The sequence below is a fragment of the Heterodontus francisci genome, chromosome 39 (assembly GCF_036365525.1).
Source record: "Heterodontus francisci isolate sHetFra1 chromosome 39, sHetFra1.hap1, whole genome shotgun sequence".
Classification (NCBI taxonomy): Eukaryota; Metazoa; Chordata; class Chondrichthyes; order Heterodontiformes; family Heterodontidae; genus Heterodontus; species Heterodontus francisci.
The window spans coordinates 39,348,177-39,371,010 of record NC_090409.1 but is presented as its reverse complement, the minus strand read 5'-3'; the positions used below and the strand labels follow the sequence as shown (position 1 = coordinate 39,371,010).

At 51.1% G+C, this 22,834-nt stretch overlaps 1 protein-coding gene across 2 annotated transcripts; it reads left to right on the top strand.

Annotated features, from left to right (window-relative positions):
* The first annotated feature begins 221 nt into the window (after nucleotides 1–221).
* Nucleotides 222–22,797, top strand: LOC137352755 (myelin-oligodendrocyte glycoprotein-like). Of its 2 annotated transcripts, XM_068018535.1 has the most exons (7): nucleotides 222–314; nucleotides 611–674; nucleotides 13,781–14,104; nucleotides 15,430–15,468; nucleotides 16,131–16,457; nucleotides 19,301–19,406; nucleotides 20,568–22,797. In XM_068018535.1, the coding sequence occupies exons 1-7, from the start codon at nucleotides 237–239 to the stop codon at nucleotides 20,740–20,742; spliced, it is 1,113 nt and encodes a 370-aa protein (XP_067874636.1). In that variant the 5' UTR covers nucleotides 222–236; the 3' UTR covers nucleotides 20,743–22,797. The 2 variants fall into 2 exon arrangements, with proteins under 2 accessions (XP_067874636.1, XP_067874637.1); XM_068018536.1 differs by lacking the exon at nucleotides 16,131–16,457.
* Nucleotides 22,798–22,834: the final 37 nt, after the last annotated feature.

Sequence of the window (22,834 nt, the reverse complement as noted above, 5' to 3'; positions counted from 1 at the left end):
ATAATGGTGCAGCCTCTGTCTGAAGGGATTTGAGTCAAAGAACAAGCAAGTGCTGATTCCCTGCCGGCTGTTCATTTCATCCCCTCTGAGAGGGGAAAGGTACCGGGACTGATCTCCCTCTGTCTGTCCTCAGAGTAACAGCCTCTCCCCACACCATGGGCCCAGATGCAGATAGTGGCCGCTCCTATTGCCTGGCCCCGCCCCGAAATCCCAGGCCCCGCCCCTCGCTGGGTCACATGCTCCAGGACCGGCTTGAACATGCGGCTGAGCAGGAAGTGATTCTTCTCCATCTCCCCATGGGAAAGGAGCTGCAGGTATTGTCAGTGTCTCGCACCCGGGGGAGGGTCAGTAATGGGGAGAGGGACCATGGACTGTGTCAGGGCTGCTCCCGGTCTCAATGTGTCTCACACCCGGGGGAGGGTCAGCAATGGGGAGAGGGACCATGGACTGTGTCAGGGCTGCTCCCGGTCTCAATGTGTCTCAGAGCCGGGAGGGAGGGGGGTCAGTAATGGGGAGAGGGACCATGGACTGTGTCCTGTCCCGGCTCAGAAATGGACATGAACAGCAAGAAACTGTGGTAAAGGGGGGTAACTGTGTTTTCTTGTTGCAGGGACCCAACTTACAGAAACTCCTCCTCCTGCTGCTGCTGCTAAATGCTGTTGCTGCTGTTTCAGGTAAACGCTGTGACTGCTCTCACATTTCAGCAGAGCTCGGGGCTGCTGGTGATATGGATTATATCAGGATTGATCTTCCTGGATGGTGCTAACCTTGTGAATTTATACAGACTGCAGTTAGCTGTCTCCTGGAAAGAACATTTGTCTGGGTGTCTGGGACTGAAATCAGTAATGTGTATATTACTGGGGAATCGTGTTAGTTATATCAGGAATTCATCTCCTGAGCTCCACCTCACATTGGGAGAACAATGACAGACTGGGATAAAAACAAGAAATTCTCAGCAGGTCTGGCAGCATCTGTGGAAAGAGAAGCAGAGTTAATGTTTCTGGTCAGTGACCCTTCTTCGGATCTAGCAAATATTCAAAATGTCAAAGGTTATAAGCAAGTGAGGTGGGGATGGGTAAGAGGTAACAAAGGAGAAGGTGTAGATTGGATAAGGCCACACAGCTGACCAAAAGGTCTTGGAGCAAAGGCAAACAATTTGTTAATGGTGTGTTGAAAGACAAAGCATTAGTACAGATAAGGTGTTAACGGATTAAATATTGAACAGCAGCAAGTAACAAACATGAAAAAAACAACAGTGGGTAAGCAAACTGAATAAACTACGATGAAATGAAATAAACAGAAGAAAAAAAATTGTAAAAATAACTAAAAATAAAATTAAAATGGGGGGCCGGCCATGCTTTGAAGTTATTGAACTTAAATGTTCAGTCCGGCAGACTGTCGTGTGCCTAATCGGAAAATGAGATGCTGTTCTTCGAGCTTGTGTTGATGTTCACTGGAACACTGCAGCAATCCCAGGATAGAGATGAGAGCAGGGGGGAGTGTTGAAATGGCAAGCAACCGGAAGCTCTGGGTCCTGCTTGCGGACTGAGTGGAGGTATTCCGCAAAGCGGTCACCCAGTCTGCGTTTCGTCTCCCCAATGCAGAGCAGACCACGTTGTGAGCAGTGAATACAGTATACTACATTGAAAGAAGTACAAGTAAATCGCTGCTTCACTTGAAAGGAGTGTTTGGGGCCTGGGATAGTGAGGACAGAGTAGGTAAACGGGTAGGTATTACACCTCTGCGATTGCAGGGGACGGTGCCATGGGACGGGGACGAGGTGGTGGGGGTAATGGAGGAGTGGACGAGGGTGTCACGGAGGGAACGATCCCTTCAGAATGCTGACAGGGGAAGGGAGGGGAAGATGCCATTGGTAGTGGCATCACGCTGGAGGTGGCGGAAATGGCGAAGGATGATCCTTTGGATATGGAGGCTGATGGGGTGGAAAGTGAGGACAAGGGGAACCCTATCACGGATCTGGGAGGGAGGGGAAGGAGTGAGGGTAGCGGTGCGGGAAATGGGCCGGACACGGTTGAGGGCCCTGTCAACAACAGTGGGGGGGAAATCCTCGGTTTAGGTCATAACAGAAGCACCATCATGGAAGGTCGCATCATCAGAGCAGATGTGTCGGAGACGGAGAAACTGGGAGAATGGAATGGAGTCCTTACAGGAATGTGAAGCTTTTTAAGCAAGTAAAGTGGGGTTGGGGCAAGAGATAACAAAGGCGGTGTAGATGGGACAAGGTCAGAGAGTAACTGACCAGAAGGTCATGGAGCAAAGACAAACAGTATATTAATGGTGTGTTGAAAGATAAAGCATTAGTACAGAGAGGGTGTTAATGAACTGAAAACTATACAGCCGCAAGTACAAACATGAAAAAAAACAGTGGGTAAGCAAACTGAACAAACTAAGATAAAAATAAAACAGAACAATTGAAGAAATAAGTAACACAAAATACAAGTAAAATGGGGGCCCGTCATGCTCTGAAATTATTGAATTCAATGTTCAGTCCGGCAGGCTGTAGTGTGCCTAATTGGGAAATGAGATGCTGTTCCTCGAGCTTGCGTTGATGTTCACTGGAACACTGCAGCAATCCCAGGACACAGATGTAAGCATGAGGGCGGGGGGGTGGGGGGGCGCAAGGGGAGTGTTGAAATGGCCAGCAACCGGAAGCTCAGGGTCCTGCTTGCGGACTGATTGGAGGTGTTCAGCCAAGCGGTCACCCACTCTGTGCTTGGTCTCCCCAATGTAGAGGAGACCACATTGTGAGCAGCTAATACAGAATACTACATTGAAAGAAGTACAAGTAAATCACTGCTTCACCTGAAAGGAGTGTTTGGGGCCTGGGATAGTGAGGAGAGAGGAATTGAATGGGCAGGTATTACACCTCCTGCAATTGCAGGGGAAGGTGCCGTGGATAGGTGATGAGGTGGTAGTGCAATGGAGAATTGGTCCGAAAGCATGTACCCGAGCGTCCGGTTGCTGGCCATTTCAACACTCCCCTCCCCCTCCGCTCTCGTGCTCACATCTCTGCCCTGGGATTGCTGCAGTGTTCCAGTGAACATCAACGCAAGCTCGAGGAACAGCATCTCATCTACCGATTAGGCACGCTGCAGCCTGCCGGACTGAACATTGAGTTCAATAACTTCAAAGCATAGCGGGCCCCCCATTTTACTTTTATTTTTAGTTCTTTTTTGTTTGTTTTTATTTTATCTTAGTTTGTTCAGTTTGCTTACCCACTTTTTTATTGTTTTGCTTGTGGCTGTTCAGTTTCAGGCCATGAACACCCTATCTGTACTAATGCTTTGTCTTTCAACACACTATTAACATATTGTTTACCTTTGCTCCATGACCTTCTGGTCAGTTACTCACTGTGACCTTGTCCTATCGAGACCTCCTTTGTTACCTCTTGCCCTACCCCCACTTTACTTGCTGAGAACCTTTCACATTTCTAATATTTGTCAGTTCTGATGAAGGGTCACTGAGCTGAAACATTAACTCTGTTTCTCTCTCCACAGACGCTGCCAGACCTGCTGAGTATTTCCAGCCTTTTTTTTTATATTTCCAGCATCTGCAGTCATTTGCTTTAATTTTAATGACAGACTGGGGGTGGACATTGTGACCAATATGTTTACAATGGGAAACACACGATTCAAAGCGATGTCCAGCTGCTCTGTGGAGACAAACATCCATTTCTGACATTTGTTCCTCAGCTGCTGTTACCGGCTGCTCCTGAAAATCCCGGTGTTCCCGATCACACTGCATCCTGAGCAAACGCATCTCCTCTGGATAACATCGACGCCGAAATATCACCTCAAACAAACATTTGTTTCACAATTCCCGGAATTAACAGTTTGGCGGTGAATCAGACTGCGTCATAAAATGGCGGCTGATTTTCCCCCGCCTTCTTCATCCTCCGCCATTGGGCGAGCCATCAGCCAATCAGCGGCTGAACACGTAACCTTGTTTATCGGTTTCTAATGGCATCAGGGACCAATAGCAATCCCGCTTTACAGTGTCGTCATATCTGCGGAAAGCACCGATTGGCGGAAGTGCAGCTCGCACATCCTTTCCCTGATTGGCTGGCTGTTTTCTCAGCCCGTCGGTTGGGCGGGGAATCCTGAGTGACAGGGCGTTGTGGCACCTGATTGGCGGCTGTCTCAGGTGCCACTGACCCGAGCAGAAACAGTTCAAAGATAAAACAGTTGAAATTTAAATATGTGTGAGGAGGTGAAAGGTCAAAGTGAATGGCCAACTTCAGAAAGTTTATTTTATTGAGGGATAACTCACATTAAGGAAGCTCTGAGAAGGAATTGTTGGGGGAAATGTTTAATGGAATAAGAAGTTGTATTTATTGTAAAGGTGTTTTTTATTTAATGAATGAATTTATTGTCTGGGATTGAGGTTTCCTAGAGGAGGGTGACAGGACGAGGAGGATAACAAGTCTTCTTTCTCTTCTGTTCCCAGTCTCACATTCTTCAATAAAACCTCACAAACCCACAACCTCCAGCCTCCCCTAGAAGGACAAGGGCAGCAGGAGCATGGGAACACCATCGCCTCCATGTTCCTCTCCGAGTCACACACACACCGTCCCAACTTGGAGATATATCGGCCGTTCCTTCATCGTCACTGGGTCAAAATCCTGGATCTCCCTCCCTAACGGCACCGTGGGAGCACCTTTACCACACGGGACTGAAACGGTTGAAGAAGACCCAGCACCACCTTCACAAGGGGCATCTCGGGATGGACAATAAATACCAGCCTTGCCAGTGACACCCACATCTCAGGAATTAATATATCATTTTAAAATGAGGCAGCTGATTCCTTCCACTGCTTTTACACCCAGTAGATTGTGCTCCATAAGGAAGACTCTTTCTTTATATGGACAGGTCCTTATCCTGACTAACAACGCCCTACCAGGAGGGTCTGGGTAGATACAATGGGTGGTGGGTTGACTCTCTGCTCCCATCGGGTACCAGTTTCCTGCTGGATGTGAACCCAGTATTCAGAGACTGGAATTCTCACCTCTGCTCACCGGGGTAGAGATAACAAGTGGGGATTATAATAGAGGTGAAAAGGCCACAGCCATGAGGACATTCAATGTGTCTCAGATACTGAAACAAGGCCAACAGCAACTAAATGGAGTGATCAATGTGTCCTGGGTACTGAAGTAAACTCACTCACAACAATGAGGAAGATCTAGTTTATCCTGAAGTATGGATTCCATTAAAAGCCGTGTGTCTTGAGGCCACAGGGACAGTCAAACATGTTCCAAATCAGAGCAACACGAGGAGAGAGCCCCAACCAACAGTTCAATGTATCTCAGAAAGGTAAATTCCAGTTTCAGTTTCTCCCATTTATGCAGTGTCTTTCTCACCAATTTACACGCAACAAGTTCCCACAAATAACCATGTGATAAATGTCTGCACTAAACTGTTTTATGTGTTGGTTAAATTCTAAACATTGACAAATAAACCAGGAGGATCTGGCTTTGTGGTTGTGGGATCCTTCACATCAAAGAGGGCAGACAGGGCCCTCGGTTTAACCTCTCACCTGAAAGACAGTACCTCTGACAGTGCAGCACTCACTCAGTACTGCAGTACCTTCTGACTGAGGTGAGTGTTACCCACTGAGTCATGTCTGACACGTGGATACCAGCAGCCCTCTGTTTGCCCACATAAACATCCATTCTTCATGTGTGAGTTTTGACAGTGAAGGTAAACGTTTGTCAGGTTCAATCCTCAATGTGGAGCCTCATTCAGGCCAGGAGAGGGTTGGAATAATTGAGTGTGGAGGTAAGAAAGGAAGGAATGAGGGCTTCAGCAGCAGATGGGCTGAGTGGGTAAAGTCTGGGAGATGTCACAGAGAGGGAGGTTCGAGCTCTCACTGATGGAGCTGATGTGGCGGGAGAAAAAAGTCTCGCAAGTCTTGCTTTTCACGACCACCGGCATCTGAAAATGCTTCCCAGCCAATGATGTACTTTTTCTGAAGTGTATTGACTGTTGTAATGTAGGAAATGCAGCAGTCAGTGTGTGCACAGCAAGATCCCACAGCCAGCAATGTGATAGTGACCACCCAGAACACCCCCCCCACCCCTCCCCGTTTCTCAGACAGCTCCCTCTGCACCGCGCCCTCCGGCAGTGCGGGGCTCCTTCTGCACCCACCCTCAAATAAAGCTTGATTTTTGTGCCCAAGTCCTGGAGAGCTACCAACTGAACCACAGCTGGATCTCAAATTCAGTGAAAGAAAACACCCTGGAAGATGTGGATTCAGTTCTGAGGAACAGTCAGAGAATAAAATAGAATAGAAACAGCACAGGAGGAGGAGAATGGAGCTGAAAGGGTTAAACTCTGTTTATGTTTTTACAAAGTCTGAGATATTTCAGCAGTTTCCATTTCCTGCTTCTGCAGTAAAGGTGGTTTGTGTGATTAAATTAAACCAGTCTGTGAGGACTGCGGTGAATTTGTGGTTTTAGTAATTGAACGTTTACGATAAACAGAACCTGGTGGGCGGGCCTGGAAACCCATGCAGCCACTGCGAGAACTTGTAAACTGACCACATTCACTGAGTGTGAGTGAAGAAATCGAGACACTTCATTAACTTCATCAGTGAACTTTGTGGGCGGGTCTGGACTGATCCATTGTCACACTGAGTGGGGGAGTGTGTAATAATGGTGCAGTCTCTGTCAGGAAAAGCCGTGTTAAAAGCTGCTTTTCCCGGGAAGGGATTTGAGTGAAACAACAATCCGAGTGTCGGCTCCCGGGAAACTGTTCACTTCAGACCATGGGGGAGGGGGAAGGGACCGGGACTGGGACAGATCCCCCTCTGAATGGACCCAGACACAAAGACAGGGACAGATCCCCCTCTGAATGATGACAGAGAAAAGTGTTTAATGTTACTGTCTCCGGGAGCTGGTGATTGAGGATCAGGGGCAATGGATAGAAAAGCACTGCAGGTATTGTCAGTGTCTCACACCCGGGGGGTCAGTAATGGGGAGAGGGACCATGGACTGTGTCAGGGCTGCTCCCGGTCTCAATGTGTCTCAGAGCCGGGAGGGAGGGGGGTCAGTAATGGGGAGAGGGACCATGGACTGTGTCAGGGCTGCTCCCGGTCTCAATGTGTCTCAGAGCCGGGAGGGAGGGGGGTCAGTAATGGGGAGAGGGACCATGGACTGTGTCAGGGCTGCTCCCGGTCTCAATGTGTCTCAGAGCCGGGAGGGAGGGGGGTCAGTAATGGGGAGCGGGACCATGGACTGTGTCAGGGCCGGGAGGGAGGGGGGTCAGTAATGGGGAGTGGGACCATGGACTGTGTCAGGGCTGCTCCCGGTCTCAATGTGTCTCAGAGCCGGGAGGGAGGGGGGTCAGTAATGGGGAGAGGGACCATGGACTGTGTCAGGGCTGCTCCCGGTCTCAATGTGTCTCAGAGCCGGGAGGGAGGGGGGTCAGTAATGGGGAGCGGGACCATGGACTGTGTCAGGGCTGCTCCCGGTCTCAATGTGTCTCAGAGCCGGGAGGGAGGGGGGTCAGTAATGGGGAGCGGGACCATGGACTGTGTCAGGGCCGGGAGGGAGGGGGGTCAGTAATGGGGAGTGGGACCATGGACTGTGTCAGGGCTGCTCCCGGTCTCAATGTGTCTCAGAGCCGGGAGGGGGGTCAGTAATGGGGAGAGGGACCATGGACTGTGTCGGCTGCTCCCGGTCTCAATGTGTCTCAGAGCCGGGAGGGAGGGGGGTCAGTAATGGGGAGAGGCACCATGGACTGTGTCAGGGCCGGGAGGGAGGGGGGTCAGTAATGGGGAGTGGGACCATGGACTGTGTCAGGGCTGCTCCCGGTCTCAATGTGTCTCAGAGCCGGGAGGGGGGTCAGTAATGGGGAGAGGGACCATGGACTGTGTCGGCTGCTCCCGGTCTCAATGTGTCTCAGAGCCGGGAGGGAGGGGGGTCAGTAATGGGGAGAGGGACCATGGACTGTGTCAGGGCTGCTCCCGGTCTCAATGTGTCTCAGAGCCGGGATGGAGGGTCAGTAATGGGGAGAGGGACCATGGACTGTGTCAGGGCTGCTCCCGGTCTCAATGTGTCTCAGAGCCGGGAGGGAGGGTTAGTAATGGGGAGAGGGACCATGGACTGTGTCAGGGCTGCTCCCGGTCTCAATGTGTCTCAGAGCCGGGAGGGAGGGGGGTCAGTAATGGGGAGAGGGACCATGGACTGTGTCAGGGCTGCTCCCGGTCTCAATGTGTCTCAGAGCCGGGAGGGAGGGGGGTCAGTAATGGGGAGAGGGACCATGGACTGTGTCAGGGCCGGGAGGGAGGGGGGTCAGTAATGGGGAGTGGGACCATGGACTGTGTCAGGGCTGCTCCCGGTCTCAATGTGTCTCAGAGCCGGGAGGGAGGGGGGTCAGTAATGGGGAGCGGGACCATGGACTGTGTCAGGGCCGGGAGGGAGGGGGGTCAGTAATGGGGAGTGGGACCATGGACTGTGTCAGGGCTGCTCCCGGTCTCAATGTCTCTCAGAGCCGGGAGGGGGGTCAGTAATGGGGAGAGGGACCATGGACTGTGTCGGCTGCTCCCGGTCTCAATGTGTCTCAGAGCCGGGAGGGAGGGGGGTCAGTAATGGGGAGAGGCACCATGGACTGTGTCAGGGCCGGGAGGGAGGGGGGTCAGTAATGGGGAGTGGGACCATGGACTGTGTCAGGGCTGCTCCCGGTCTCAATGTGTCTCAGAGCCGGGAGGGGGGTCAGTAATGGGGAGAGGGACCATGGACTGTGTCGGCTGCTCCCGGTCTCAATGTGTCTCAGAGCCGGGAGGGAGGGGGGTCAGTAATGGGGAGAGGGACCATGGACTGTGTCAGGGCTGCTCCCGGTCTCAATGTGTCTCAGAGCCGGGATGGAGGGTCAGTAATGGGGAGAGGGACCATGGACTGTGTCAGGGCTGCTCCCGGTCTCAATGTGTCTCAGAGCCGGGAGGGAGGGTTAGTAATGGGGAGAGGGACCATGGACTGTGTCAGGGCTGCTCCCGGTCTCAATGTGTCTCAGAGCCGGGAGGGAGGGGGGTCAGTAATGGGGAGAGGGACCATGGACTGTGTCAGGGCTGCTCCCGGTCTCAATGTGTCTCAGAGCCGGGAGGGAGGGGGGTCAGTAATGGGGAGAGGGACCATGGACTGTGTCAGGGCCGGGAGGGAGGGGGGTCAGTAATGGGGAGTGGGACCATGGACTGTGTCAGGGCTGCTCCCGGTCTCAATGTGTCTCAGAGCCGGGAGGGAGGGGGGTCAGTAATGGGGAGAGGGACCATGGACTGTGTCAGGGCTGCTCCCGGTCTCAATGTGTCTCAGAGCCGGGAGGGAGGTCAGTAATGGGGAGAGGGACCATGGACTGTGTCAGGGCTGCTCCCGGTCTCAATGTGTCTCAGAGCCGGGAGGGAGGAGGGTCAGTAATGGGGAGCGGGACCATGGACTGTGTCAGGGCTGCTCCCGGTCTCAATGTGTCTCAGAGCCGGGAGGGAGGGGGGTCAGTAATGGGGAGCGGGACCATGGACTGTGTCAGGGCTGCTCCCGGTCTCAATGTGTCTCAGAGCCGGGAGGGAGGGGGGTCAGTAATGGGGAGTGGGACCATGGACTGTGTCAGGGCTGCTCCCGGTCTCAATGTGTCTCAGAGCCGGGAGGGAGGGGGGGTCAGTAATGGGGAGAGGGACCATGGACTGTGTCAGGGCTGCTCCCGGTCTCAATGTGTCTCAGAGCCGGGAGGGAGGGGGGTCAGTAATGGGGAGCGGGACCATGGACTGTGTCAGGGCTGCTCCCGGTCTCAATGTGTCTCAGAGCCGGGAGGGAGGGGGGTCAGTAATGGGGAGTGGGACCATGGACTGTGTCAGGGCTGCTCCCGGTCTCAATGTGTCTCAGAGCCGGGAGGGAGGGTCAGTAATGGGGAGAGGGACCATGGACTGTGTCAGGGCTGCTCCCGGTCTCAATGTGTCTCAGAGCCGGGAGGGAGGGGGGTCAGTAATGGGGAGAGGGACCATGGACTGTGTCAGGGCTGCTCCCGGTCTCAATGTGTCTCAGAGCCGGGAGGGAGGGGGGTCAGTAATGGGGAGAGGGACCATGGACTGTGTCAGGGCTGCTCCCGGTCTCAATGTGTCTCAGAGCCGGGAGGGAGGGGGGTCAGTAATGGGGAGAGGCACCATGGACTGTGTCAGGGCCGGGAGGGAGGGGGGTCAGTAATGGGGAGTGGGACCATGGACTGTGTCAGGGCTGCTCCCGGTCTCAATGTGTCTCAGAGCCGGGAGGGAGGGGGGTCAGTAATGGGGAGAGGGACCATGGACTGTGTCAGGGCTGCTCCCGGTCTCAATGTGTCTCAGAGCCGGGAGGGAGGTCAGTAATGGGGAGAGGGACCATGGACTGTGTCAGGGCTGCTCCTGGTCTCAATGTGTCTCAGAGCCGGGAGGGAGGAGGGTCAGTAATGGGGAGCGGGACCATGGACTGTGTCAGGGCTGCTCCCGGTCTCAATGTGTCTCAGAGCCGGGAGGGAGGGGGGTCAGTAATGGGGAGCGGGACCATGGACTGTGTCAGGGCTGCTCCCGGTCTCAATGTGTCTCAGAGCCGGGAGGGAGGGGGGTCAGTAATGGGGAGTGGGACCATGGACTGTGTCAGGGCTGCTCCCGGTCTCAATGTGTCTCAGAGCCGGGAGGCAGGGGGGTCAGTAATGGGGAGAGGGACCATGGACTGTGTCAGGGCTGCTCCCGGTCTCAATGTGTCTCAGAGCCGGGAGGGAGGGGGGTCAGTAATGGGGAGCGGGACCATGGACTGTGTCAGGGCTGCTCCCGGTCTCAATGTGTCTCAGAGCCGGGAGGGAGGGGGGTCAGTAATGGGGAGTGGGACCATGGACTGTGTCAGGGCTGCTCCCGGTCTCAATGTGTCTCAGAGCCGGGAGGGAGGGGGGTCAGTAATGGGGAGAGGGACCATGGACTGTGTCAGGGCTGCTCCCGGTCTCAATGTGTCTCAGAGCCGGGAGGGAGGGGGGTCAGTAATGGGGAGTGGGACCATGGACTGTGTCAGGGCTGCTCCCGGTCTCAATGTGTCTCAGAGCCGGGAGGGAGGGGGGTCAGTAATGGGGAGAGGGACCATGGACTGTGTCAGGGCTGCTCCCGGTCTCAATGTGTCTCAGAGCCGGGAGGGGGGTCAGTAATGGGGAGAGGGACCATGGACTGTGTCAGGGCTGCTCCCGGTCTCAATGTGTCTCAGAGCCGGGAGGGAGGGGGGTCAGTAATGGGGAGCGGGACCATGGACTGTGTCAGGGCTGCTCCCGGTCTCAATGTGTCTCAGAGCCGGGAGGGAGGGGGGTCAGTAATGGGGAGAGGGACCATGGACTGTGTCAGGGCTGCTCCCGGTCTCAATGTGTCTCAGAGCCGGGAGGGAGGGGGGTCAGTAATGGGGAGTGGGACCATGGACTGTGTCAGGGCTGCTCCCGGTCTCAATGTGTCTCAGAGCCGGGAGGGAGGGGGGTCAGTAATGGGGAGAGGGACCATGGACTGTCAGGGCTGCTCCCGGTCTCAATGTGTCTCAGAGCCGGGAGGGAGGGGGGTCAGTAATGGGGAGAGGGACCATGGACTGTGTCAGGGCTGCTCCCGGTCTCGATGTGTCTCAGAGCCGGGAGGGAGGGTTAGTAATGGGGAGAGGGACCATGGACTGTGTCAGGGCTGCTCCCGGTCTCAATGTGTCTCAGAGCCGGGAAGGAGGGGGGTCAGTAATGGGGAGAGGGACCATGGACTGTGTCAGGGCTGCTCCCGGTCTCAATGTGTCTCAGAGCCGGGAGGGAGGGAGGGAGGGTCAGTAATGGGGAGAGGGACCATGGACTGTGTCAGGGCTGCTCCCGGTCTCAATGTGTCTCAGAGCCGGGAGGGAGGGAGGGAGGGTCAGTAATGGGGAGAGGGACCATGGACTGTGTCAGGGCTGCTCCCGGTCTCAATGTGTCTCAGAGCCGGGAGGGAGGAGGGTCAGTAATGGGGAGAGGGACCATGGACTGTGTCAGGGCTGCTCCCGGTCTCAATGTGTCTCAGAGCCGGGAGGGAGGGAGGGAGGGTCAGTAATGGGGAGAGGGACCATGGACTGTGTCAGGGCTGCTCCCGGTCTCAATGTGTCTCAGAGCCGGGAGGGAGGGGGGTCAGTAATGGGGAGAGGGACCATGGACTGTGTCAGGGCTGCTCCCGGTCTCAATGTGTCTCAGAGCCGGGAGGGAGGGAGGGTCAGTAATGGGGAGAGGGACCATGGACTGTGTCAGGGCTGCTCCCAGTCTCAATGTGTCTCAGAGCCGGGAGGGAGGGGGGTCAGTAATGGGGAGAGGGACCATGGACTGTGTCAGGGCTGCTCCCGGTCTCAATGTGTCTCAGAGCCGGGAGGGAGGGAGGGAGGGTCAGTAATGGGGAGAGGGACCATGGACTGTGTCAGGGCTGCTCCCGGTCTCAATGTGTCTCAGATCCGGGAGGGAGGGAGGTCAGTAATGGGGAGAGGGACCATGGACTGTGTCCTGTCCCGGCTCAGTAATGGACATGAGCAGCAAGAAACTGTGGTAAAGGGGGGTAACTGTGTTTTCTTGTTGCAGGGACCCAACTTACAGAAACTCCTCCTCCTGCTGCTGCTGTTAAATGCTGTTGCTGCTGTTTCAGGTAAACGCTGTGACTGCTCTCACATTTCAGCAGAGTTCGGGGCTGCTGGTGACATGGATTATATCAGGATTTATCTTCCTGGATGGTGCTAACCTTGTGAATTTATACAGACTGCAGTTAGCTATCTCCTGGAAAGAACATTTGTCTGGGTGTCTGGGACTGAAATCAGTAATGTGTATATTACTGGGGAATAGTCTTCATTATATCAGGAATTCATCTTGCTTTAAGGTGCTGTGTTCACTGTGAGTGGGCCCATTGAGGGAGTGGACACAGTCGATTCACATTACACATAATGATCATGAGACCTGAAAGGAAGGCAGTTAATGTCTTCAGATTAACCCCTGTGATGTGAACAGTGGAATCTGGACACTGAGCAACACTCAGTGACACTGGGATGGGTGACTGGGGTCCAGTGGTACTGGGATGGGGTCCTGAGCACTGGGATCAGGAGTCTGGGACAGTCCTGGATCAAATAGAACTGGGAATTGCCTCTGAGCATGGGGAGTAGGGTCATCAGGATTGGGGATTGTGTTTTGGGTCCTGGGAGGGGGCAGAGTCTGGCCGTATTAGGGTGAGGAGCAAGGTCTGACAGGTTAGTGGTGGAGAGGTGAGGATCCACATTGCCTCGGCCCCTTTCAGACCATCAGGTGCTGCCTCACCCCCTACACAGTGTACTCATCCGTCATTGTCCCCCCAACCTGTCCAAAGCCCTTTCCACATCCTCGGGTACCCCCTCCCCCACCCGTTCCTGTCTTTACATTTCAGGGTCAGTTTTCTGCTCCTGAGCTCCACCTCACATTGTGCACCCCCAGTCTGTCATTGTTCTCCCAAAGGGGGGAGGTGGGCAGGGTGACCAAGATCCTGATGTGTTCTCCCAGCATGTGTACAATGGGAAACACACGATTCAAAGTGCTGTCCAGCTGCTCTGTGGATACAAATATCCAGCACAAGCTGGTTTTAGTTGAAGGCCCTTAATGCCTGACCTTTAACCTTCCCACAGAAATGAAAGCAGTGAGTTACTGATCAATGCTTCTTGTAAATCAAGCATCGCAGTGTAACCATGTGGAGCTTGGGATGGAATGTACCAGCAGGGAGGTTATATCTGTGGATAAATACTTTCAATCTTTTCCAGGTTACTCAGTTTCTGGGTTCCTTGGGGAGCAGGTTGTGCTGCCCTGTACCTACAAAGGGAATGTCCCAGTCTCTGAGTTACAGGTAATTTGGTGGATATTCAAGCGCGGAGTTTTACATAATTTTGTCGATGGGAACGATGATTTAACACAACAAGACCCACAGTTCAGAAACAGAACAAACCTGTTCAAAGATCAACTGGAACAAGGCAACTGGTCACTCATGATCTCTGACCTCAGGCAGTCAGACCAGAATGAGTATCGATGTCAGATTCTGCAGAGGTCGAGTCCAGTCTTTCATCAAGTTGTCCATCTCTCTGTAACAGGTGAGAGGATTCTGTTTCAGGTATTCTGCATTTACTCTCTGATTTTATGGGTGCAGTAGTGCAGTGGTTATGTTACTAGACTAGTAATCCAGAGGCCTGGTCTAATAATCCCGAGAACTTGAGTTCAAATCCCACCATGGCACTTTCAGAATTTAAAATTTCCAGATTTATTTTGAACTGAATTTAAATTCAGTTCATTAATGTCCCTCTCGGGAAGGAAACCTGCCGTCCTTACCCGGTCTGGTCTATATGACTCCAGTCCCACATTAACCTGGTTGACTTTTAACTGCCCTCTGACCTGCTCGGCCACTTCAATCAGTTTGTATCAAACCACTGGAAAGGAAAACAGGAATAAAATTGAACGGCCCACTGGCTGTGACACACATATTGAATCAGGACACAGCAAAGGCAAATGCAGCCCAGTTGACACTGCCATGTTCCCCTCACTGACATCTGGAGACTGGTGTCCATGTTGGGAGAGCTGTGTGACAGAGTCATCATCACAGAATCAACCCGACATCCCAGACCCCTCTATCACCATCCCTGGGTATGTTCTGTCGCACCTGCAGGACAGACCCACCAGAGGTGGGGACACAGTGGTATCCAGTCTGGAGTCAGTGACCCCAGGACTCCTCAACATTGACTCTGAACCCCATGAAATCTCACAGCTTCAGGTCAAACATGGGCCTGGAGACCTCCTGCTGATTCCCACCTACTGCCCTCCCTCAGCTGATGAATCAGTTCTCCTCCATGTTGAACACCACTTGGAGGAAGCACTGAGGGTAACAAGGACACAGAATGTACTGAGTGGGGACTTCACTTTCCATCACCAAGGGTCACTCTGTAATCCCACCACTGACCGAGCTGGCTGAGCCCTGAAGGACAGAGCTGCTAAACTGGGTGATGGAAGGAGTTAACGGTGCTATCAAGCTGCTCTCACTCTCCAGAAACGTGCTCCATCTGTCTCCAGATGTTGGGGTGCAGGAGGTGGGGTCCATAGCACCCCTCAGGCAGCCTTTACAAGACCCAGTGCACTTACCTTGAAAGTGTATCCCAGTCGCCCAGGATCCTGTGGGAATTCTCTCCACAGGTGGGTGTAGTCTGCTGGGAATGATCCTGTTGGGGGTAACTCTGGAAAACTTCCATTCTATCCCTCAAAGTGAATGCAATCCTGTTGGATTTTTCACTCTGCCGACCCTGTTCCTGATCAGTTTGACCCAAGTCTCGTTCCTCCCGGGATGTGTTTCCCTCCAGCCCGATAGAGTCTTTGAACATTTCTGCAGTTTGTTTCACACACAATACTAAACACATGATGTTTTCTTTAGAGCGAGCTCGTACACCTGTACCGAACACACCTGTACCAGGTAAATCTATTTCTAAACTACTGCATGTGTTTTTAGATTTTACATTTGATCATGCTGGATAGACAGGTAGTAATATTGGAAGGTTTGAAATGCTGTGATATTTTACCAATGAATGATTCTGTGAGAGTGAGTGATGTGGGACACCGTTACCTGTAACTGCTCCTTAAACTACCTGCAATTGTTATTTCTGTTTCTGAGACTCACCTTCCTGTCCCTCTGATACAGAACTCTGAGGATTCCTGCTTCCCACTAGCATCAGTGTTTCTGGGAGTCTGTGAAAAGATTCGGTACAATTTTAACCGAACCCTCCAGTTGGGAAACTGGGATTGGTGCAATGCTAATTGAGGTCAACGGCAAGTAATATTGACCCAGTTGTAAAACCAGCGTTAAATTGTAAAAATGTAGATATTTACTTGTTTCAGTGTGTGACACGGAGATGTTTCCATTTTAAAAATGACAAGAATAGTGTACACTGTACTGGAGACTTGTCATTATAAATACTGCATTGCTGACCTTTAACCTTCCCACAGAAATGAAAGCAGTGAGTTACTGATCAGTGCTTCTTGTAAATCAAGCATCGCAGTGTAACCATGTGAAGCTTGGGATGGAATGTACCAGCAGGGAGGTTATATCTGTGGATAAATACTTTCAATCTTTTCCAGTTTCTGGGTTCCTTGGGGAGCAGGTTGTGCTGCCCTGTATCTACAAAGGGAATGTCCCAGTCTCTGAATTACAGGTAATTTGGTGGATATCCAATCGTGAAATTTTACACAAGTTTATCGATGGGAACGATGATTTAACACAACAAGACCCACAGTTCAGAAACAGAACAAACCTGTTCCAAGATCAACTGGAACAAGGCAACTGGTCACTAATGATCTCTGACCTCAGGCAGTCAGACCAGAATGAGTATCAGTGTCAGATTTACAAGAGGATCGGTGAGCACTATCAATGGCAACAAGCTGATTCAGTCAATCTCTCTGTAACAGGTGAGAGGTTTCTGTTTCAGGTATTCTGCATTTACTCTGATTTTATGAGTACGGCAGTGCAGTGGTTATGTTACTCGACTAGTAATCCAGAGGCCTGGACTAATAATCTAGAGAACGTGGCTTCAAATCCCACCATGGCACTTTCAGAATTGAAATTCAGTTTAAAATAAATCTGGAAATATAAAGTTGGTCCCAATAAAAGTGACCATGAAGCTGTTGGATTGTTGGAAAACCCAACTGGTTCACTAATGTCCCTCTAGGGAAGGAAACCTGCCGTCCTTACCCGGTCTGGTCTATATGTGACTCCTGTCCCACATTAACCTGGTTGACTTTTAACTGCCCTCTGATTTGCTCGGCCACTTCAATCAGTTTGTATCAAACCACTAGAAAGAAAAACAAGAATAAAACTGGCCCACTGGCTGTGACCCAGGAATCGAATAAGGACACAGCAAAGGCAAACCCAGCCCAGTCAACACTGCAAAGTCCCCCTCACTGACCTCTGGAGACTGGTCTCCATGTTGGGCGAGCTGTGTGAGACAGTCACACTCACAGAATCAACCCTACATCCCAGACTCCTCTATCACCATCCCTGGGTATGTCTTGTCCCACTGGCAGGACAGACCCACCCGAGGTGGGGGCACAGTGGTATACAGTCAGGAGGGAGTTTGTTATTCTTTTGCTGCATTTTCTGACAATTCATCCACTAGGTGTCGCAATACTTGCATATGTGAAAATGCAGCCTGATCCACTGAAACGTCGCTGTCTGTGACCTTTTTTGGCAGCTGCCAGTAATAAAGATGGCGACGCTCAATTTATCACAAAACAAATGAAACACAAATGCCCACAGTGGCTGTGATCACTGCCTCCATCACACCCCCAACAGTACCTCGCTCCCTCCTGCCATCGCCATCTCCATCCCACCCCCAACAGTACCTCGCTCCCTCCTGCCATCACCACCTCCATCCCACCCCCAGCAATACCTTGCTCCCTCCTGACATCGCCATCCCACCCCCAGCAGTACCTCGCTCCCTCCTGCCATCGCCACCTCCATCAGTACCTCGCTCCCTCCTGCCTTCGCCACCTCCATCCCACCCCCATCAGTACCTCGCTCCCTCCTGCCATCGCCACCTCCATCCCACCCCCAGCAGTACCTCGCTCCCTCCTGCCATCGCCACCTCCATCAGTACCTCGCTCCCTCCTGCCTTCGCCACCTCCATCCCACCCCCATCAGTACCTCGCTCCCTCCTGCCTTCGCTACCTCCATCCTACCCCCAACAGTACCTCGTTCCCTCCTGACATCACTACCTCCATCCCACCTCCATCAGTACCTCGCTCCCTCCTGCCTTCGCCACCTCAATCAGTACCTCGCTCCCTCCTGCCTTCGTCACCTCCATCCCACCCCCAACAGTACCTCGCTCCCTCCTGCCTTTGCCACGTCCATCCCACCCCCAGCAGTACCTCGCTCCCTCCTGACATCACGACCTCCATCCGACCCCCAGCAGTACCTCGCTCCCTCCTGACATCGCCACCTCCATCAGTACCTCGCTCCCTCCTGCCGTCGCCACCTCCATCAGTACCTCGCTCCCTCCTGCCATCATCGCTGCCTACCGCAGCAGTCTACTCACCACTTGCTCCTGGCATCGCTGCTTCATTCCCTCTGCCATCCCTCTGCTCCCCTCCCCCTCTCCTCCCCTGCTTATCTTTTCTGTCTCTGTGCGAGGAAGAAAGGCAGCAATCGTGGGGTGGCAGAGGGAGTGGGGAGGCTGGAGTGAATGGCCCACAGATAGGTGGAGGTGTGAAGTGTGGAGTGAGTGGGTGGGGTGGGGAGGGGAGATGAAGCGAGGCTGGGGGTGAGCGGTGAGCAGACATTGCAGTACACAATGATGTTTGAGCGTAGACATGAATAAGTCCTGGTAAACCGGGTGCTGACGTAGACTGCACATGGGCAGCACTGTACTAACAGCAAGACTCTGATCTGCACATGTGTGAAGCTGGGAGCACTCTGATGTTGGCAGTGGGTTGCATTGTCAGCAGTCACTTTGTTTTATTTTATTCATGTTAGTGGGATGTCTGCGTCACTGGCCAGGCCAGCATTTATTGCCCATCCCTAATTGCTGTTGAACTGAGTGGCTTGCTCGGCCATTTCAGAGGGCAGTTCAGAGTTAACCATATTGCTGTGAGTCTGGAGTTACGTGTAGGCCAGACCAGCAGATTTCTTTCTCTGAAGGACATTCATGAACAAATCGACTGTTTTCATGGTCACCATTATTCTAGCTTTTTATTTTAAATTACTGATTTTATTAATTAAATTCAAATTTCACCATCTGCTGTGGGTGGGATTCAAACCCCTGTCCCCAGAGCATTCACCTGGGCTCTGGAGTACTAGTCCAGTAACAGTCCCACTACACCCCACCGGTTCCCCATAGGCCCCAGGACTCCTCAGCATTGAAGTCAGTGGAAAGTAATACTGATCCCACTGTAAACCAGCGTTCCATCCAATCCTGTGGTTTACCCAAACGGCAAATTATTTTAAATTCCTGCTTTATTTCAGCGGGCTGTTGGGTTTAATTAAAGGGAGGCTGCTGCTGGTCAGGGTCTGGTTATCTCCATTGGAAACCATATATTGATCACATTGTGGGTGTGTAAGAAAGTCGAGCTGTGGGGTGGCTTCCTGTGTCTGCGGCTGTTTATTGGTGTTTAATCTCCCACATCCCTCCAGGACTAGAATTGACCAGGGATGTGTTTGTACTGGGGATGGTTCTGAAACACTAGGTGCTGACAGTCTCTGCTGTTAGTTTTGTTTAGTGTGTCGCAGTCTGTTAACGGCTTCATTCTGTCTCTAGGTCCTGGACCCTCTACTGGAGCAGTAGTTGGATTGGTTGTCGGAATTCTTTTTCTTCTTCTTCTTCAGGGATTTATAGTTTTCATAATCCAAAAGCGACAAAGATGGTGAGTTCTAGAATGTTCTGCAGTTCCCATTGTTAATTCTAGTTTTGTTTTATTCTATTTGGTGTTGTGGAAATGTTGTGTACACTGATACACTTTGTGCTGTGTGGGATGTTTCAATGCTGCATTATCCAGTCACTTCCAGCTTGTTGTCATCCTCTAGCTAATGAACTGAAGGTGAAGAGCAGGAATGTGCGGCTCCCTCTATCACACAGTTAATAGACACTCGCCTAATCTCTGCAGCAAACAACTCACCAGCCTACACCTAAAATCCCCTTGGCCCCTCTCCTCTGACTTTTCACCAGCCTCTGATCCTTGCTCTGTTCCCCAGTCACTGACTCCATCCCCCTCCCTGGCCACTGTCTGAGGCTGAACCAGACTGTTCACAACCTCTGAGTCCTATCAGACCCTGAGCTGTGCTTCTGACTCCATATTCTCCCCATCACTCAAATCCCACCTACCTCCGCTTCTGTGATATACCCTGTGTCCACTCTCATCCCTTGACCTGACCATCAGTGCTTTTGATCACTGACAATAAAATATGTTGCATTTCTCTGCCTCCCTCAACATCCACATCTCCCTGCCCATCTCTTACCCATCTGCCAGTTGTGGGGGGGAAACTATTGCAGATTCTCTAACTCTGTCCTCTGACTCTTTTTCCCCCATCACAATATTTCTGCCTCCGTCAGCCTGTTTGGTCACTGCTGGGTCGGGTTTGATCACATCAGGGAATGTCCTGTCCATCTGTGACTCCTCTCAATAATTCAGGATCAGTGTGGAGAGTACAGACATTCCCAGCCTCCTCCTGTCTGATCTGATCCCCATCATCTTCAGCTCAGTGTTAACCGAGATCCTCGTCAATTCTTCTTAATCTCCAATGTTGAGGTGAGCTGTCATTTTTCTATTGGTCTGGTGCCTCGGTCAGCACAGGTCCTGTGGAGTGTCCAGCTCTTGCCCATTGCCTCCTCTATAAGCCTCCTCTCCTCTACACTCTGTGCTCCATCACCGTGCAGCTCCTGTGACCCATTTTCCAGCTGCCATTGGTGCCCAGGATGTTGAGTGTAATTTAATCGGTCTGTGCTCCTGAACAGCTCCTTTACACACTTGTACAAAGTGTTGGATTCTTTTAATGTAACCTGAACTCTGCTGTTTTTTTTCTCCCAGGAATTGTGTTCAAAAGCATCACAGCATCAATCAAAATGAAGCATCTCATGTCGTCCCTTTGACAGGGGTGACTTGTTTAGGTCACAAGGTCCCATGTTTCACAACAGCACCTGAGCATCAGAATGGAGCAGCTGGAGAACAAAACCTTCTGGGGAACGGGGCTGTCCAGCACTAACTGAGTTTACACTGCACTGAGCCTGGGTCGGGGAGGGGAAAATCAGCCCAGTATTGTGGTTATCCAGTGAATCCTGGTGGAAAGTCTGAGCTCAGGATCGGGATCAACAATCACTTCCCACTCTGCACAAACCCCTCTGACCAGCAGAGTCTTGAGATAATCACCCAGTGACAGTGTTGTCCCTTTACTAGAAAACCTGTCCGATTGATATTACATTATATCTCAGTATTACTGATACACACTGTGTCCAAACCCAGTCTCAGGAACACACAGGACCAACTTCAGCTGTGAAACCCATTGATCACTCCCTGTGTGAGATGGTAACTTCCAAAATATCCTCTTTATGAGCGAGTGGTTTTATGAAAGTGACTTTTAAAAAATTATTTAATAAAATAAAGGAATTTAAAATTAAGCTAAATGTTTTTCACTCAAGAAGACAGTGAGGGATGATTGGCAACGGTTTGTCACCTGGTTGGGCTCGGCTTAGAACAGAAGCCATGGCAAAGGGCAGAAATTGACAAGCCCAGTAACAACAGAGAACATCTGGGTGGGCAGAGAACTGCCAAGCTGTTTGGTTGTCAGTCAGTGCATGTGTGTGATACCTTCTGGAAGGAGACAAAAGTCAAGTGCTACTAAAGTGCCAAAGAAGGACAGAAAAAGGAAAGAATTCCAAGGAAGAACAGAAGACTACAACCCAGTGCTTTTACTCTCAATTCCCTCAAAGACTCTGAAGTTCAGCATGTTAATTTGTCATGTTCCTGCATTTTAACAAGGCCAGCTAAATTGCTTTTCAACACTGCCTGAAGAGAACTAATTCTGGAAGTTTCTGTAACAGTTGCTTAGACGTTGGACTGTCTGCTTCTTTGGTGCAGTGAGTCTCATCTGCTATTCTTTTTGGGGTGGACACGTGATCTATTTGTGTTTTTGTCTGTAACAGAGCTCTAATCTAAAAATTCTTTTTCTTTTTCCAGTTAACTGATTTATGTATAGGAATGTGTGAGTGTGAAGGAACTAAGGTAAAGGGGACATTTTAAAATCTAATGTTGGATATTTAAAAATTTGATCTGTGATATTATTTTACTGCATTACTAGTTAAGAATTGTTTTATAATCTGTTAATTTTGTTTAGTAAAGAAACCTGGTTAGTGTGTTTTATTCTGGGGAATTGTTTCAACAAATGGAAAACTTAAAGAATATATTGTGATCTGTGGAGAAGCGGGACTGAATTAACAGTGCACTCCTCCCGCCTCGGTCCAAACAGTGGGAACATCAGGTAGTTTGTGATGCATTTATTAACCTGTTCTCAGTGTGGGTGATACTGGCAGGGCCCCATTTATTGTCCATCTGTACCTGAACCACTGCAGTCCTTGTAGCGATGGTTCTCCCACAGTGGTGAACATGGGAAGAGGCTTCAGAAACTCTCTGTGCAGCAGCATCCACTGGGCAAAACCAGCAGCGACATTATTGCCAGTAACTGTTTATATACAGATTCCATCTTCTAGATATTTTATAGATTGAAACTGCCTGTGGCTTCTCCAGTCTCCACATATTATATTGGGCGGCCAGTTTTTTCGGCTGTGTTGACACAATGGGCTGAATGGGCTCCTTCTGTGGTTTCTGTTACTGAAGTCTCTCACCCTGGAACCATTCTAGTAAATCTCCTCTCCAAAGCCTTGACATCCTCCCTAAAGTGTGATCCCCAGACTCAATACTCCAGCTGAAGCTGAAACTGGTGAATTTATGAAGGTTTACCAGAAAGTCCTCACTTTTGCACTCGAGCAATATTTATTAATTCAAGGATCTGTGCCTGTTCACCAGCTTTTAATGATTTGTATATCTTGGACTCCGATCTCTCTCTCTCTGCAGTCCAGGTCCTCATTGTCACTGTTTTTATGTGTAATTTATACTGTAAATATTTTATACATGTTTTCTACAATTGAAACTGAGTCCTATAGATTTTGTCTATATCTGTACCTCTATTCTGTATAATTAATGTTACTTTTCTATATGTAATTTTTGATTTAATCTCTGATTAAAGAAGTCAGTGTTAATATTAGTGAATGTACAGTCTTGTTATGTTTAATGACTCTGTC